The 14,159-nt window shown below is 38.3% G+C and overlaps 1 protein-coding gene across 1 annotated transcript in view; it reads right to left on the bottom strand.

Annotated features, from left to right (window-relative positions):
- Positions 1-309: 309 nt before the first annotated feature.
- pgap1 (post-GPI attachment to proteins inositol deacylase 1) overlaps positions 310-14,159 on the bottom strand; it is a 29,180-nt gene continuing 15,330 nt past the window's right edge. The window contains exons 11-26 of the mRNA XM_042494034.1: positions 13,149-13,198; positions 12,911-12,962; positions 12,757-12,834; positions 11,451-11,526; positions 11,298-11,371; positions 11,165-11,216; positions 11,019-11,085; positions 10,234-10,339; positions 10,063-10,101; positions 9,764-9,948; positions 8,671-8,889; positions 8,409-8,544; positions 6,132-6,182; positions 5,743-5,954; positions 4,372-4,476; positions 310-4,277 (exon numbers count right to left, since the gene is read on the bottom strand). Of these exons, the coding sequence (XP_042349968.1) occupies positions 4,139-4,277; positions 4,372-4,476; positions 5,743-5,954; positions 6,132-6,182; positions 8,409-8,544; positions 8,671-8,889; positions 9,764-9,948; positions 10,063-10,101; positions 10,234-10,339; positions 11,019-11,085; positions 11,165-11,216; positions 11,298-11,371; positions 11,451-11,526; positions 12,757-12,834; positions 12,911-12,962; positions 13,149-13,198 (1,641 nt within the window). The 3' untranslated portion in view covers positions 310-4,138. The remainder of the gene's footprint in view (positions 4,278-4,371; positions 4,477-5,742; positions 5,955-6,131; positions 6,183-8,408; positions 8,545-8,670; positions 8,890-9,763; positions 9,949-10,062; positions 10,102-10,233; positions 10,340-11,018; positions 11,086-11,164; positions 11,217-11,297; positions 11,372-11,450; positions 11,527-12,756; positions 12,835-12,910; positions 12,963-13,148; positions 13,199-14,159) is intronic.

Genomic DNA, 14,159 nt, shown 5'->3' with positions numbered 1-14,159 from the left:
AATGTGTTTCAAAGGTTTAAATGCTTGTGAAGGCATATAAACACTGCAAAAAAACAAAAAACTGATGTCGATCCAGGTTTCAAAGGGTTAACTGGCTTTAAATGGTACTTGGCTACCAAAACTAATGTCAAAAAGCAAAAAAATGTTTGGCCTACTTGCCATGACAACACTCAAACACACCTCAAAAGCCTTAAGTATATAATAAGAAAAAACTATTCAAAATTTTTTTTTTTTGTAATTTTAAGACTTGTACCAGTAGTTCTATGAAAAGTTATCTAAAACAAAAAAAAAAGAAAGTAAGACAGAAGGTAGACTATCCGTGGTCATTAGTATTCATCTGTACACCTGTTATTAGGATAGTTAAATGCGCCCTTAACATCAGTAACCATAAAATACAAGACACTTCTCTTATTATCTCCAATACAGCAGCAAAGCAAAGACCATTCCAATCACATCATGGGGTTTAAATACTTTCTGTCAAAAGCTTTGTTCTAAACTCCAATCATACTGTATCATTTGCAATACTGATCAGACGTCCCATAATCCTCCCCTGGACATAAATCTGTAGGTTAGAGACAGTAATTAATCTGCCTTTAAAACTTTGCCTAAAGCGTCAAAACAACGTAGAGCCTCTGCTGCATTGTTTCAAAACACTCGTTTGTCTATAGACTTTCAACATGGAGGTCACTGTCACTACCGCGCTGCCAATGAAGCATTCTCAGGCCTTTGAACTTTTTCTTTTTTTTTTTTTTTTTACGTGTTATTGTTTTACAACATTGATTCACAGTGGAGGTAGCTGAGATTTTGACCTCGGCCAAAAAGGTTATGTTTTTGGTTTGTCTGTTATTTGGATTACAGAAAAACTATTGGCCCGATTTTCATGAAACTCAGTGGAACGGTTATCCCTTTTACACCAAATTAGCTCTGGTTCTTGAATGGGTTCTGTTCAGGATTCTTGGCACCTCTGTGCTGTCTATCAAACCAGCCTGCGTTTCCATCAGTTTTGAGCTGAACCGTTGTCATCATGTGTCATCAAACTGGAGGCGTTGCACAATGTACAGCAACAGTAGAACCAAAATCAGGGATTACTTTGATTACAAACTTTTGCTCTGTTTTTAATTAGAGGTATTTGTTTGAATAAAAAAGCACGGATCAGCGAATATTTTTTTTTTCTGGCATTTTCTCACTTGCCTTCTCCATCCTCTCTTTCTAACCTGTGAAATGTGACACACCCACTGATGCCGTCTCAGTTCGCAGCTTAGGCTTAGGAAAACCGGCTATGTTTTGGTTTCAGCTGGGAACCAAGTCTGGTTCTGAACCAATTTATTTTTGGTCAAAATGCTCTGAACAGTTCAAATTAAGGTGTGGGAATCAGAAGGGAACAAGTCCATGTTGGTGGAAAATGGGTTAGTTGGAACTCGTTACATTTTGGAGGGGATCCGAGTCAGTCCGCTGATACACAAATTATTCTTCACTTTTATCAAAACTGAGAAATTTGGCCTTGGCAGAGGTCTGTGCTTTCAGATTGCCCTTCTACCTGTATATTAATCAACAGAAAATACTATGATGTAAAAACAAATCTAACTTTCTACATGTGTATAAGAATTCGTAAACTCGGACATGACGTGTAACAAGGACACTAGCAAACCCACTCTTAGACTCTAAATGCTGCCACATCTCCACTACATACTGACTTGATGGGGACTTTGGCAGTAATTATTTAGTTGGTTTCTTTCTTTTGATTCAGTTAAGAATTAACTATAGCTGTCAGTTTGTTCTCTGACATCAAATAGTCCTTCCTGCTGATCAGCTTGCATCCACTATAATTCAGTGCTGTCAACAATAAATCACCAAAAACATCAAAGGCTAAATACTTTTTATAGGTAATGTAATGCAAACATGCATCACCATGAGGCCTAGAAATTGAACGTCTGGCAGGGAGGTCACAGCTTTACAGGAGAACCACCCTGTAACAACCATGCTTTTGGGTCTTTTGGGGTTTTTTTGTGCTGAATCATAGCTACACTACCACACAGCAGCACTGGAGACAGTCTGTAGCTGCGCCAACACGGTAAATTCAGCAGAATGTACATTTCAGTCTGGTTCCCTCGACAAAAAGCCTTTTGGATTTTTCCATTAGATTTTGGATTGTGGCAGAAAATAAGTTCTGCAGTCAACAAACATTTATGATATTCACATATTTTGTTCAGCAAGATGATCTTCACAAACGAACACAAATTTCAGGATTTTTAATGCCTAAATGTAATCGCAAAAAGCAAAAAGCAAAAAGCAAAAAGCTATTGCTAGGCTAAATCAAACTACGCTACAGTTGTTCAGTAGTCTCATTTAGCCACTTGTTACAAACCGTCTCTTTTGAGACACATAGAGGCTTCAAAGTTCACAGTGGAGTATTTACTGACGCAATTTGTGTCGAAGAACAAAACATCAACGTCTCTTCAGCTTCATACCTTATTTGATGCCTTTGACTCAAACCCCACACCAAAAGCCCATTGACCGAAAGTGCTGAAATGCTAATTCATTTCTACGTTTTAGGACTCATTGTTGGGGTTTTCGATTGCATTTATTCCATCAGTACCACCCAGTTTATTTTTTTTAACTAGAATTACCGCCTCACTGTTGAATGCCCCTGTAAATTAGTCAAGTTGCATGTTACAATCAAGTCTGTGAAAACATGGCACAGAGCGTTTACAACACCCACATTTTTACTTTAGATCATTTAGAAATCTGCGTTGCTTTTCTCTTTGAGTTCTTGAATCATATCTTTCAAGTAGTAAAAATAAATCACTTTGATTTCTGGCCAGAAGACTATGAGGTGCTTAGAAAAAGAGGGAGATGACTGGTTGCTCTGTAGGCTATGATCTAACGTAGGTCAAAAACTTGTATTGGGTGCTCATGGAAAACGTTAACCAACAGTACAAACAAAATCCAGGCATTCCAAAAATGTGAAAAATGTGAAAAATGAAGAGGAATTACATTAAAAAGTCTTTAATATGGTGGCTAAATCTTTAAAAAAGCCAACATGTTTCGACAGGGCTTTAAAAACAATGCGTACAGCGTGTACAATGCCCACATGTTGACTTAAGATCATTTAGAAATCCATGTTGCTTTTCTCTTTGAGTTCTTGAATTCTGTCTTTCAAGTAGTAAAATAAATCACTTTGATTTCTGGCCAGAAGACTATCAGATGCTTATTTTAGATAAGCCGCCAGTCTGCTGCTTATTTAACAGTCACTGTTGCCTAGGTGAGTGAATGAAAGAGTGAGAGACGCAAAAGTGAACTACCACAGATTAAAAACAAAAAAAAGTCTTAACAAGACAAATAATTTATGAGTCATCGCCAAAATAAATATAGCTCACAGATTTGCCACACCTAGAAATTGCTGGGCTACACTGTTGTATTTTACAGAAGATGGAATGGATCATAATTATTTGCTTCTGGAGAATATAATACAGCTTAAAACCTACACATGCACTGAAGCCTTTTCCAGTGCAAACTTTCATTTTGCTGCAATTCTACCTGCTCTGCATAAAAGGTGTACGGGACAATGTAAACATGATTCCTTTGGATTTTTCTCATGATAAAAACCAGTGGCATGTGACACAGGTTTTGTGGCCGTGCTACGACAGTTAATAGTTAAAGATAACATACAACTATAAGTCATTGCTAAGCAGGAGGCAGTGAAAGAGTTTACAGCGCAGTGACGGCGGTGAACAATGCCACTGTGGTCACTAGAAATGACACGTTTTAACGGTAACACCCTGTTGAGAATCTCTAGTATCAGTAGCTTCACTTGGTTGTGGAGTTGTTGCTCCTTGAAGGCAGAGCTATAGATATACAGAGTAAGGCAAACTTGGTTTTCAGGTCAATCCTTTGGAGCCATATTCGCACCAAATGTTCCAAGGCCGTTACATCCTCTCATTTTTAAAACACATTGTAATTGCCATGGAGCTTTTAGTGCTAACATTGAGCGGCCGGTTCCCCAAGCTATGTATGTCTATGGCTCTGCTCCACGGCAGCCACGTCGTCTTTCCTGGACCCAATCGGTCTGAAGCAGCTTCAGCGAGTTAGAAAAAGGCTTGTTATGGTAGAGATGTGGACTGAAAACAGACAGATACCGTCAGAGCAGACAGCACGAGGCCAGAGGGACGAGCGCCGCCAGCAGGAAGTAGGTGACTCTGTAGAGGTGGAGTGGAGAGAAGGTCACCATGGCAATGGACAAGGGGAGAGGGAGGCAGGATGTCAGGGGCAACAGTTTGCTGAAAGAGACAAAGAACATGAAAAAAATGAAGACCAAGGATGGTAAATCTAACGTGGGAGAATGTGCGTGTTTTGGTGACGTTGCGCTCTTACCTGCCGCTGAGTTTCAAAGTGTTGCAGTTTATGAGAAGCACGTACACAATAATAAGAGGCACAAAGAGCAGCCAACAAGGGTCAGGATCCAACTGGGTGGAATACCTGCAGAAGATCACAGCGTTCAACATGTTCAGTTCCTCAGCACGGTATCAAACATCAAGTATTACCTAATGGATTTTGGCAAACATTTGCCCTGCATGCAATGAACTGTTTTTGCATATTTCTTGTTGTGCTACGGTGTGGAGCCCTTTGACTATTATTAAGCCTGTTGCATCTTTGTTTAAACAAGCGATAAAAATAATGAATGAAAAAAACCCATGAGATGGCATCAACGTCACATACTGAAGCATTACAATTTGCCCTGTTTTGATCATTTTCTAAAATTCTCATCCCTAAAAACTGATTTTCAATTATCTTATTAAATTTTAGCACATTTTATGCTTGTATTTTATGCAAATGTATCAGCAGGCAAAATAGCGGCAGGAACACCAGGGGCACAGCAAGCGGCAACTGAAAAATCGCACACCGTCTTTTTTCCATAACTGTTAGTGTATGCGTTATTGTATCTAACCTTGATATCGTCTCTTTTTTTCTTAAGCTATACTCTCTACAAATGAAACATCAGTTACTAAAGCTTGTTTGTAACAGGCAGAAGTTATATTATGTTAATGTGCATTGACCCTATCAAATAAACTATATACATATAGAAGATGCAGGAAAACATATGCACTTTTATAATGTTTTCATCCATATCATTCAGCTGTTTTAGGCATATGACCATGGAGTAAAGTTCAAATGAAAGCAATAATTCTTTTATTTGGGGGTTTTATAGTGACGGATGAACTTTGTGCTAGTTTCACTGATTCCTGAGCTCCAGACTTTACATACAGCTCTTCTTACTACCTTTATCAAAAACATCATTCTTGAATCCTAATTTCCTAATTTTTGGACTAGCCGCATGAATATGCCCCTGCCTCAGGTGTTGGCCTCTGCTTTTCTGGCGTGTCCTAAAAGGCTGCCAGATGGTGTGGACTAGAGATGACCCAATAAGGTTTCAAAAACCAAACACTACTTCTCAAAATCTAGAAAAAAAATGCATACATTTAATTTAAAAAGGGCATTCGAGTCATTTATCTCAAATCTCTGTCACATTACAAGTCATAAATATTCAGTCCAAGTCAAGGTTTAGTTTTATCAATGTTCGCCGAGCAAGTGTCAAATCCTCAAATTTGTGACTCACATCTGCCTCGAGTCACGTCATGTGACTCGAGTCCCCTGTCTAGGGTAATTAGGAAACTTTCTATGAAACATGGCCTTGGGGTTTCTTACTTTGAGACACCTCATATTGCTTCCATTTTACCACTGTACCTCAGGTTGCGGCTCCAGTGGATGAGTGAGGGTGCGATGAGCATGAGGGGGAGTGTGAAGAGCGCTGACAGGCAGAGGTGGAGCTGTAAGTCATCCCTCACCTCCTGCAGAGCACACTCAGACAGCAGAGGGGCACCGTTACATTCTTTAGACTTGCTCAAGGGTTCGACGTCGACTGTGCCGTTCTCGGCTTCTTTGCGCTGCCTGGGTGCCTGGAGAGATGGAAGTGGAAAAGTTACAGTATTATTTCTAAGTATAATTTGACCAGAATCAAATAATATTGTGATAGGTTCTGGCTCTGCATTCACATCACTAACAACTAAAATACCATCAAATTGACTATCTGGTGCACGTGGCGGGATTGGAGCAAAACAACCTGAAAATCTTACCAGATTCAACATGTGACTCAAAGATCTTACTGTCATCTGTAGCTTCAAGACCTGAACATAAAATGGCAAACAGACGTATGTAGAGTTAGGGATTAACAGAGTTAACAGACTTTAAAACAATATCTCAATATTTTTATGCTATATCGCAATACACATTCTATATCTTGATATTTTGAAATCTCCTCTGAACTACTGTAAATTACTAAAATACAAAATTATTAAATGAACTACAGTTAAAAATAAAGTAGCTACTGCCATGAAATGAAGTTATGTTAACTCTTTATAGTAAAGTATAATAAAATACTGGTAGGTTAAACAAAGTACTCTTATAGTCAAGTTAAATAAAGTATTGTTATAATAAAATAAATCAAAGTGAACAGATGCAAAGCATTATCACATGATGTTAACAAAATAAACGATATACAGTAGCATGAAGTGAAATCAAATGAGATGCTAGACTTTTTTATCGTGAGATGATATATTTCGTCATATCGCACAGCCCTAATTCAGAATAATGACAAAATCACCATTTAGATTACTACCCTTCCCCAACAAAATTAGCCTGTGTATGTAGGGGTTGTCAATACAGAAAAACCCACTAAAAATACACTATAGACTGCTTTCATATTGCCAGAAGAGCAGAGCTGTGTACACAGCTTTGCAGCAGACAAGTATGCCTTTCTTCTGTGTGTGTGTGTGTGTGTGTGTATGTGTATGCGTGTGTGTGTGTGTGTGTGCGTGTGTGTGTGTGTGGGTGTCACTTTCGGCATCACTGTCAAGCTGGGTTAGTAAAACAGGTTAGTAAACATTAAAAAGCAGCATGGAAGCCAGTGAAAATGTTATGGTAATTAATTCTTTTTTATTTTTCTTATTTAATCAGTTGATCTTTCAAACTCCATGCAAACTAAATTTAAAATGATGTTTAAGCGCTGCTTGGATAGAGGTGGATGGTAATTACATGTCACTGGCAAAGGGGCTAAAATTAGCTTAATTACCCAGGTGTTTTATTTCCATCAAAGCTAATCAGAGCCAGAAAAGTTACCTATAAGTCTCATTTTCATTATGCAATTCTGTCTGTCTAAGGGTACCAGTTTTCCAGAAAAAAACAAGGCTTGATTTAAAGCACAAAGAAAGTGTGTCAGCAATTGCGCAGTCAAAAAAGGAAGAGGATACTGCTTTCGTTTTCCAAGTTTTTTCCTCTGCGGTTATCCCTAGTGACCAAAGAATATTAATGTAAGTTCTCTACAGCCTGGGTCTTTCACAGTGATCCCTTAGGGGTCCTCAGAGTTAGAGGGACTGCCAAATCACTTCTTGATAATTTGATAATTAAGTGTCCACATTTTTGTTTTTCAAAAATTAAAATGTGTCTGAAAATACATGAAAACATAAATCTAACATAGTATTAGCAAAGATAAATTGGCCTTTTCATAAAAACTATTAAGTTCACAGTACACAATATTAATGATAGGCTTACTGTTACCCATGAATCCTTGTGTAATCATATGGGCTAGCTAACACTGTGCTGCACCTTTTTTTTCACATATTGGCCAGTTAGCTGTATCATTACCATCATGTCAGATACACAGACATTCTTCTGAGCTGTTATAGACCTTTTCATAAGTATTTTTGAATAAGAGGCTAATACACTGTGCATTTAAGAACCAACAGGCGAAGTGCAGAGGGTGAGGCTTCTTATTCTTCATTTTTTGCTAATTTTGGCTTTGTTCATGCATATGCATGTCTGCATGAATTTGGTAACATTATGTATTTTGTTTAATCTTGGAATTTCCAGCTCAGCTCCCACAATAAGTTTAAAATACATTGTGTAAAGAAAACATTTATACTGTTAAGTGTAAAAAATGCCATTCAAACTCCAGTTTTTGATCTCACTGCCATCAAATGGCATACAAAGCATAAAAACATGCATGGTATTATTTCTAGGTATCATTCTGGGCTTTTGCCTTGGAATTTGTCATTTTCTGACTATCTTTGGGCTAAGGGGTGCCTGGCCTGAAAATCATTAGAGACCCCTGCTCTACAGTTACTATGAACTGTTTATTTGAGTTGTCTCTTAGCAAAATGTAAGTGATTTTCAGTTCCCTCTGGTAAGCAGTGATGTAGTGTATATGTTTTGGGCTTTTATTGTGAAAGACAAGAACACAGGGCGTGTAGCTGCTAAGCGCTGTCTGTTTCAACTTTGAAGTAGTTTAATTCTTGATGCCACTCTTTAAAATGAGTGAGAAATTCCTGTCTTTGTTACCATGTGCTAGGACTCACTCTGTAAAGGTGGAAGAGAAAGGCAGCAAAGACGGCCAATGCCCCACAGGACATCCCACCCACGACAGTCAGGCACACAGAGACGAGGAGCTGGGTCCGCAGTCGCAGAGTGCCACAGTCTCTAGACACTGAGGGTCTGTATGAAAGAAAAAAAATACAGTTAAATAATATAGTATTCATGTGCTAATATAAATTCAGAGTGCTCAAAGACCATCCAGTTATAGTTTCAAATCACATACTCTGTTGAAATGTCCGGCCATACCTGTGCAGGGGAGCCAATAATAGTGAGATCAATCGTATGATGAGACGGAGCAGTGTGCTGCCCCAGTACGCCACAGCTGCCCCAAAGATGTAAAGCAGAGGGGACAGAAGGTGGGGCCACTCTTCAATAGGGACCACACCCTCATCAGGGCTGGTTGGGGGGAGGGCATCCATCGGGGGGAGGTAAAGAGTTGACCACACTTCTTGAAAACAGCTACAGCTGAGGGAGGTGAGGAAAAGGAGCATAAGCAGGAAAATCTAGAATTAATGCTTAGTGGTTGTATGCCTCCATGAATCTGTCAAATTGCACTTACATTATGATGTCACAGTGAAGTTGTCATTTGAAATTTTGGAAAGAAAATGTCATTACTTCATCAATACATCCCACTGTCATAACTACAGTTTGAATTCATGAGTTACTACCAAAAAACATGTTTGGTGAGATCACAGAGACCTTTGCCTTTATCACCAAATTCTAATCACTTCATTCTTTATGTCCAGTGCTAAACTTCCTCAAAATCCCTCAAGGTGTTCTTGACAATGTGACGAATGGGGTCACAGTGTACTTGACCTATGACTGCCAAAATCTAATCAGTTCATCGTTGAGTCCAACTAATTGTTTGAGCCAAATTTGAATACATTCCTTCATGGTGCTCTTTAAATACCACATTCACAAGAACAGGATGAATGCGCGGTCACCATTACCTTTAACTTTGATCTATGGCCACCAAATTCTAGTCAGCTCATCAGAAGCAAAGTTGGCGTTTGTGCCAAAATTTGAGAAGTTCCCTCAAGTCATTGTTAAGATATTGTATTCATGAGATTGAAATGGATGGACAAACTAAAAATCACAATACATCTGGCCATGGCTACTGCTAGCGTAGAGGCATAAAAATCATGTGGGGTTTAAAAATATTCAGGTATTTTCATAAAATATTCAAAAATAACATTGAAAAGTATGTGAGATGGGATAAAACCCTCTTAAAAGTCTAATAAATGGATCATGTCTTTAAAATATTTTATCTTAGATACTTTTTTCAAGATCCACAATGAATGTTTCTGCTGAAATCCAACATAAGACTTCAAAAGCTTACCTAAGCAAAGTGTGAAGAATATAAACGGGCAGATTGACTTTATGAGGCTGCAGGCCTTTGCCCACCACCTGGCTCATCTCTGCAGCTCGCCTCGATGCAAGGATGTAGGACAGCTGCCCCCCACAGGCCAGGAGGAGGGTTACAGCGGTGTACACTGGCACCATGGGACCACAGAACCTCAATATCTGTCATATAAGAGAGAGACCTGGGTTTTTTCTCCTGATTGAATGAAGAACAATACATATTTGACTGGTTTTATTCAAACAAAACAAACAAAAAATAAGACAAGAAAGTTGTACCTGTCCCAGCACCTTGGGTAATGAAGTCCTTACTGACACCTAAAGTTAGAATCAAAAGTTAATTCCACAACATGTATTAAACTTCTCATTGATGATAAAAATAAGTTTGATATGATGACTTAGCATCAGGATGTGCAGGCTGTAGTTATTTCAAGCACTGAGGTGTAGTACCTTATATTGGCAGTTGGGGGCAGTGTGGAGCTGAAGGAGGACGCCTGAGGTGTTGTCTGGACGACTTGTGTGGAGCATCCCTGAGATTTCAGTCACTGACGGCACACTGGCAGACACATCGAGTCATGACAGAAGCAGTAAATATGACCCTACTATGTATCAGTAGGGTTGGATGATATGGAGAAAATCAAATATCACAATATTTTTTACCAAATACCTCAATACAGATTTCTGATAAATAATCATCAGTAATGCAGATATAATGACTCAGTGGGTGAAGACCTTGATCTATTGATTACTTTCTTGATTAATCGATTAGTTGCTTGCTTTTAAAAATGTAAGAAAATCCCAATATGATGTCCTCAAATTTCTTGTTTTGTCCTAACCGAAAAACAATCAGTTTGCCATCATAGATGAGTAGAGAAACCAGAAAATCTTCACATTTAAGAAGCTGGAATCAGCTTTCTCTTTTTCTTAAAATAACTCCTCAGACCGATTAATCAATTATCAGTGTAGTTGGTCATTTAGTTGGCAACGAATTGATTAATTGTTGCAGCCCTAGTAAAGGTAAATAATAAAACAGCAAGAACAGCCTCGTAAAATTACATCTCTTTTACTGTAATGCAACCTTTCAAACCAGCAAAAGACATCACTTACGATATCCAAAATCTAAGATGACATCTAGTCTCATATCCTGATATTGATATAATATAAATATATTGCCCAGCCCTATCTACCAGAACAAAGTAGAAGGTCTTGGAGACAGACAGATGGACAGAACTGACCTGACTGTGGTTAAAGAGTCCTCTCGAAACCACGGAACATTTATTCTGTACACATTGGACATTCTATCTGCAGACACACACACACAATGACCATTAATACATCTCAACATGTGCACGTGACTCCCAATGTATCAAGACAAACTTACCTTTATGCACTTTGCACTGGCTTGAGACAGTAATTCTGAAGGCCTGGTAGACCTAAAGACAGAGATGTTTACCATGTTGTGTCACAGCAGCAACAGAGACGCTAAATCCAGCTCATGAAATAGTAAAAGCTACCTGGTGGAAGTGTTGCAGCTTGATGGTGTGAAGAAGTCCAGACGAGTTGACTGAAACATCGCTGACGGTCAAACCTAGAAAACCAACAGTTGCTGTAAAGGTCTTTTTGCACTGAAGTTTGAGGGAATCAGCATCAACAGTGTGAATACTCACCAAAGGACAGGACATGTGGCACTGGGAGAGACACAGTCTGAGATTCTTGTCTCTGCCACTCGCACTCCACCATGAACTGTGGACAAGACACACTCTGTGAAGTCTCTTTTGTGTTAATCAACATAATTCTGTTAATCTGACTAATGTTGCTGGGTTGCCTCAGGTTTTTATATTTCACAAATTCTGTTCTTTTCACTCTTTGGAACCTGCAGAGACATCACTTTCCTTGTGCTGCTTTCAGATGCCTTTCACAAGTACTTTACCATTTGAAGTCTGTGCAAATTGGCATGGTTTCATTTAAAAACATGGGGAAATATTAATATTCTACAAACTGAAAAAAAAAGTTGATTTAGAAAAAAAAAATTTGTAAAAAACTATATTTATAATTATCATAATTACACATTTAAAACTATGTTATAGAGTTCTTATAATTTTTAAGCAGTTTTTTTTCTTGCTCAAGTCTTGCTCACCAAATGTGTTGCTGATTTTTTTATCTTCTTTTTCTGTTAGTAATTTTCTTGTATTTTGTACTAATTTATTCTAAATTTTTGGGTCATTTCTTCTTCTGTTGCTCATTTCCTTTTTCCCATGTTTTTTGGGGAAAAAAAAGTTGTTTGAACCTTTATTCTAATTCCACTGGTGGCTGTTGTTTTGGTACATTGGTATATCACCAAAAACTATTATCCTCAGGCGTAGAGCTAATTCAAAGATGTTGACACCTTAGAAATGTCTATCAAGAACCTACCCTGACCCCCCATGTGTTCATATTGGTCCAGTTTAAATCCAAAGACTGCACACTGCCATGTTTTCTGTCAAAACTTTCAATATGCTAATGCTAACTGTGCTCTTAATGCTAAGAGGGTCTGCTCTGTGCTGGAGGTGTCAGGTTTCTTTTCTGGTCCTCTGTCAAAGTCTGTCTATTAGACAGCAATTGAATCTTTTAGTGACCTAGCTTGCCTAGCATGCACGCCATAGTGTTGAATCTCAGATTTTAGGGATGTACGCAGAAATCGCCCCCTTCAGTACATTAATGTGAAACCACCTCTCTGCTGACAAACAAATGCGTACAGGTCTGCATAGTAAAGGTCAGACGGGTTAGGAGACAACAGAGGAAAAACTCATTTTTGAGTGGGCGGGGATTTTTACTAGGATATTGAAGTAAGATTGCTTATAGATATTACCATATTAACATTATCATTGTGCACATGCACAAATGCTGTTGTTGTCATTTAGCTTTAGCTTAGCCTACATACACCCTTACATTTCTTTTATGGTCATAGATTATCACGTTCTCACTTTCAACTACCTGTCTGCCGTTGATGTTGGAGGCCGAAACAACTAGATGAGTAACTGAGGACAAATCACTGAGACTCAGAATCAGGACCTAGAGAGGATAAGACAGAAATGAGAAATCAGCAGCAGCTCAGAGCGGACTGGATGGTGTCTCTTCAGAGAGTTACCTTGTAGGGTGGCAGCAGCTCAGTTCCCATGGACAGATCCACTGCATGCACACTGGAAATTTCAAAAAGCATTAATGAATACACAGATATTAATAATACATCCACCATCCTCTGTAATATAACCATAAAAAAGACATCATATTTAGTGATAACAAATTGCAGAAGAATCAGGACAGTAACAGAGTTAATTGAAGTTAAAGGTGGTGGGGAAAGAGATAGACTATTACTATACTCCTACCATGAAGAACTGTTCTTGTGTACGCAGCCATACACCCAGCTAGTCATCTCCTGTTGGACAGCAACAAAAAAAACCACAGTCAGAGTTGAAATTTGAAACTAGAATTTTAATTCCTAATCAGTTCATTATGGAGTCCAAGAGGACATTTATGCTAAATTTACAGAACCTCCCTCCGCTGTGTTCTTGAGATATTGCGTTCACAAGAATGTGAGAGATGCAAGCTCACAGCGACCGTGGCTTTTGACCCATGACCACCAAGATCTTACCAGTTCATCCTTTAGTTTAAGTGGATGTTTGTGCCAAATTTTAGACGAAGTTCTTGAAAAATCATATTTTTAAGAATGGATGGACGGGGGTGGATGGACAACCCAAAAACATAATGCCTCAGGCCACAGCTATTGCCGTCCTTTCAATATGCTAATGCTAACTGTGCTCTTAATGCTAATGTACTTTTAAGTACAGACAATTCTGTTTTTTGTGGATTTTCGACTTAAATCTTTGATTTATTTCAAACATGTAAAAAAGTACATAGAGAAATGATTAAACAAACATGAAGACAAGAAGTAGTACTTTGAATAAAAAACATAAAGCAAAAGAAATGGTCAAACACATGATGACTTGGTTTACATATTTGAAAAGGAGTGAGAAGAAGCAAAAACTTATTTGATCCCACCCCTTCTCCATAAGTTACTGATTTTTTTTTTTACTAAAGCTAACCAAAGTAAACATACCCAAAATTAAATATCTGTAATTTTACATTTTTATTTACAATAAAGAATACAACAAACTAGGAAAAAATAAATATTAAGTAGCCAAATAAATAAAAAGTAACTCCTGTAAACATCTGGTGATGTCAAACCCTCTCTTCATCCCTGCGCCTTCTGAAAATCAGGATTTATAGCTTATTTTATACTGGTTTGGGTTGTACATTGTTTATGCTCCACATGAAAACTGTCCCTGAACTTCACTCCACAGACTGATATACAAAAACTTTTTTTCTGGTGATACAAA

Source organism: Plectropomus leopardus, chromosome 10, assembly GCF_008729295.1.
Source record: "Plectropomus leopardus isolate mb chromosome 10, YSFRI_Pleo_2.0, whole genome shotgun sequence".
NCBI classification, from domain to species: Eukaryota; Metazoa; Chordata; class Actinopteri; order Perciformes; family Serranidae; genus Plectropomus; species Plectropomus leopardus.
The sequence above is the reverse complement of the archived record's forward strand: the minus strand, read 5'-3'. Positions and strand labels throughout refer to the sequence as shown.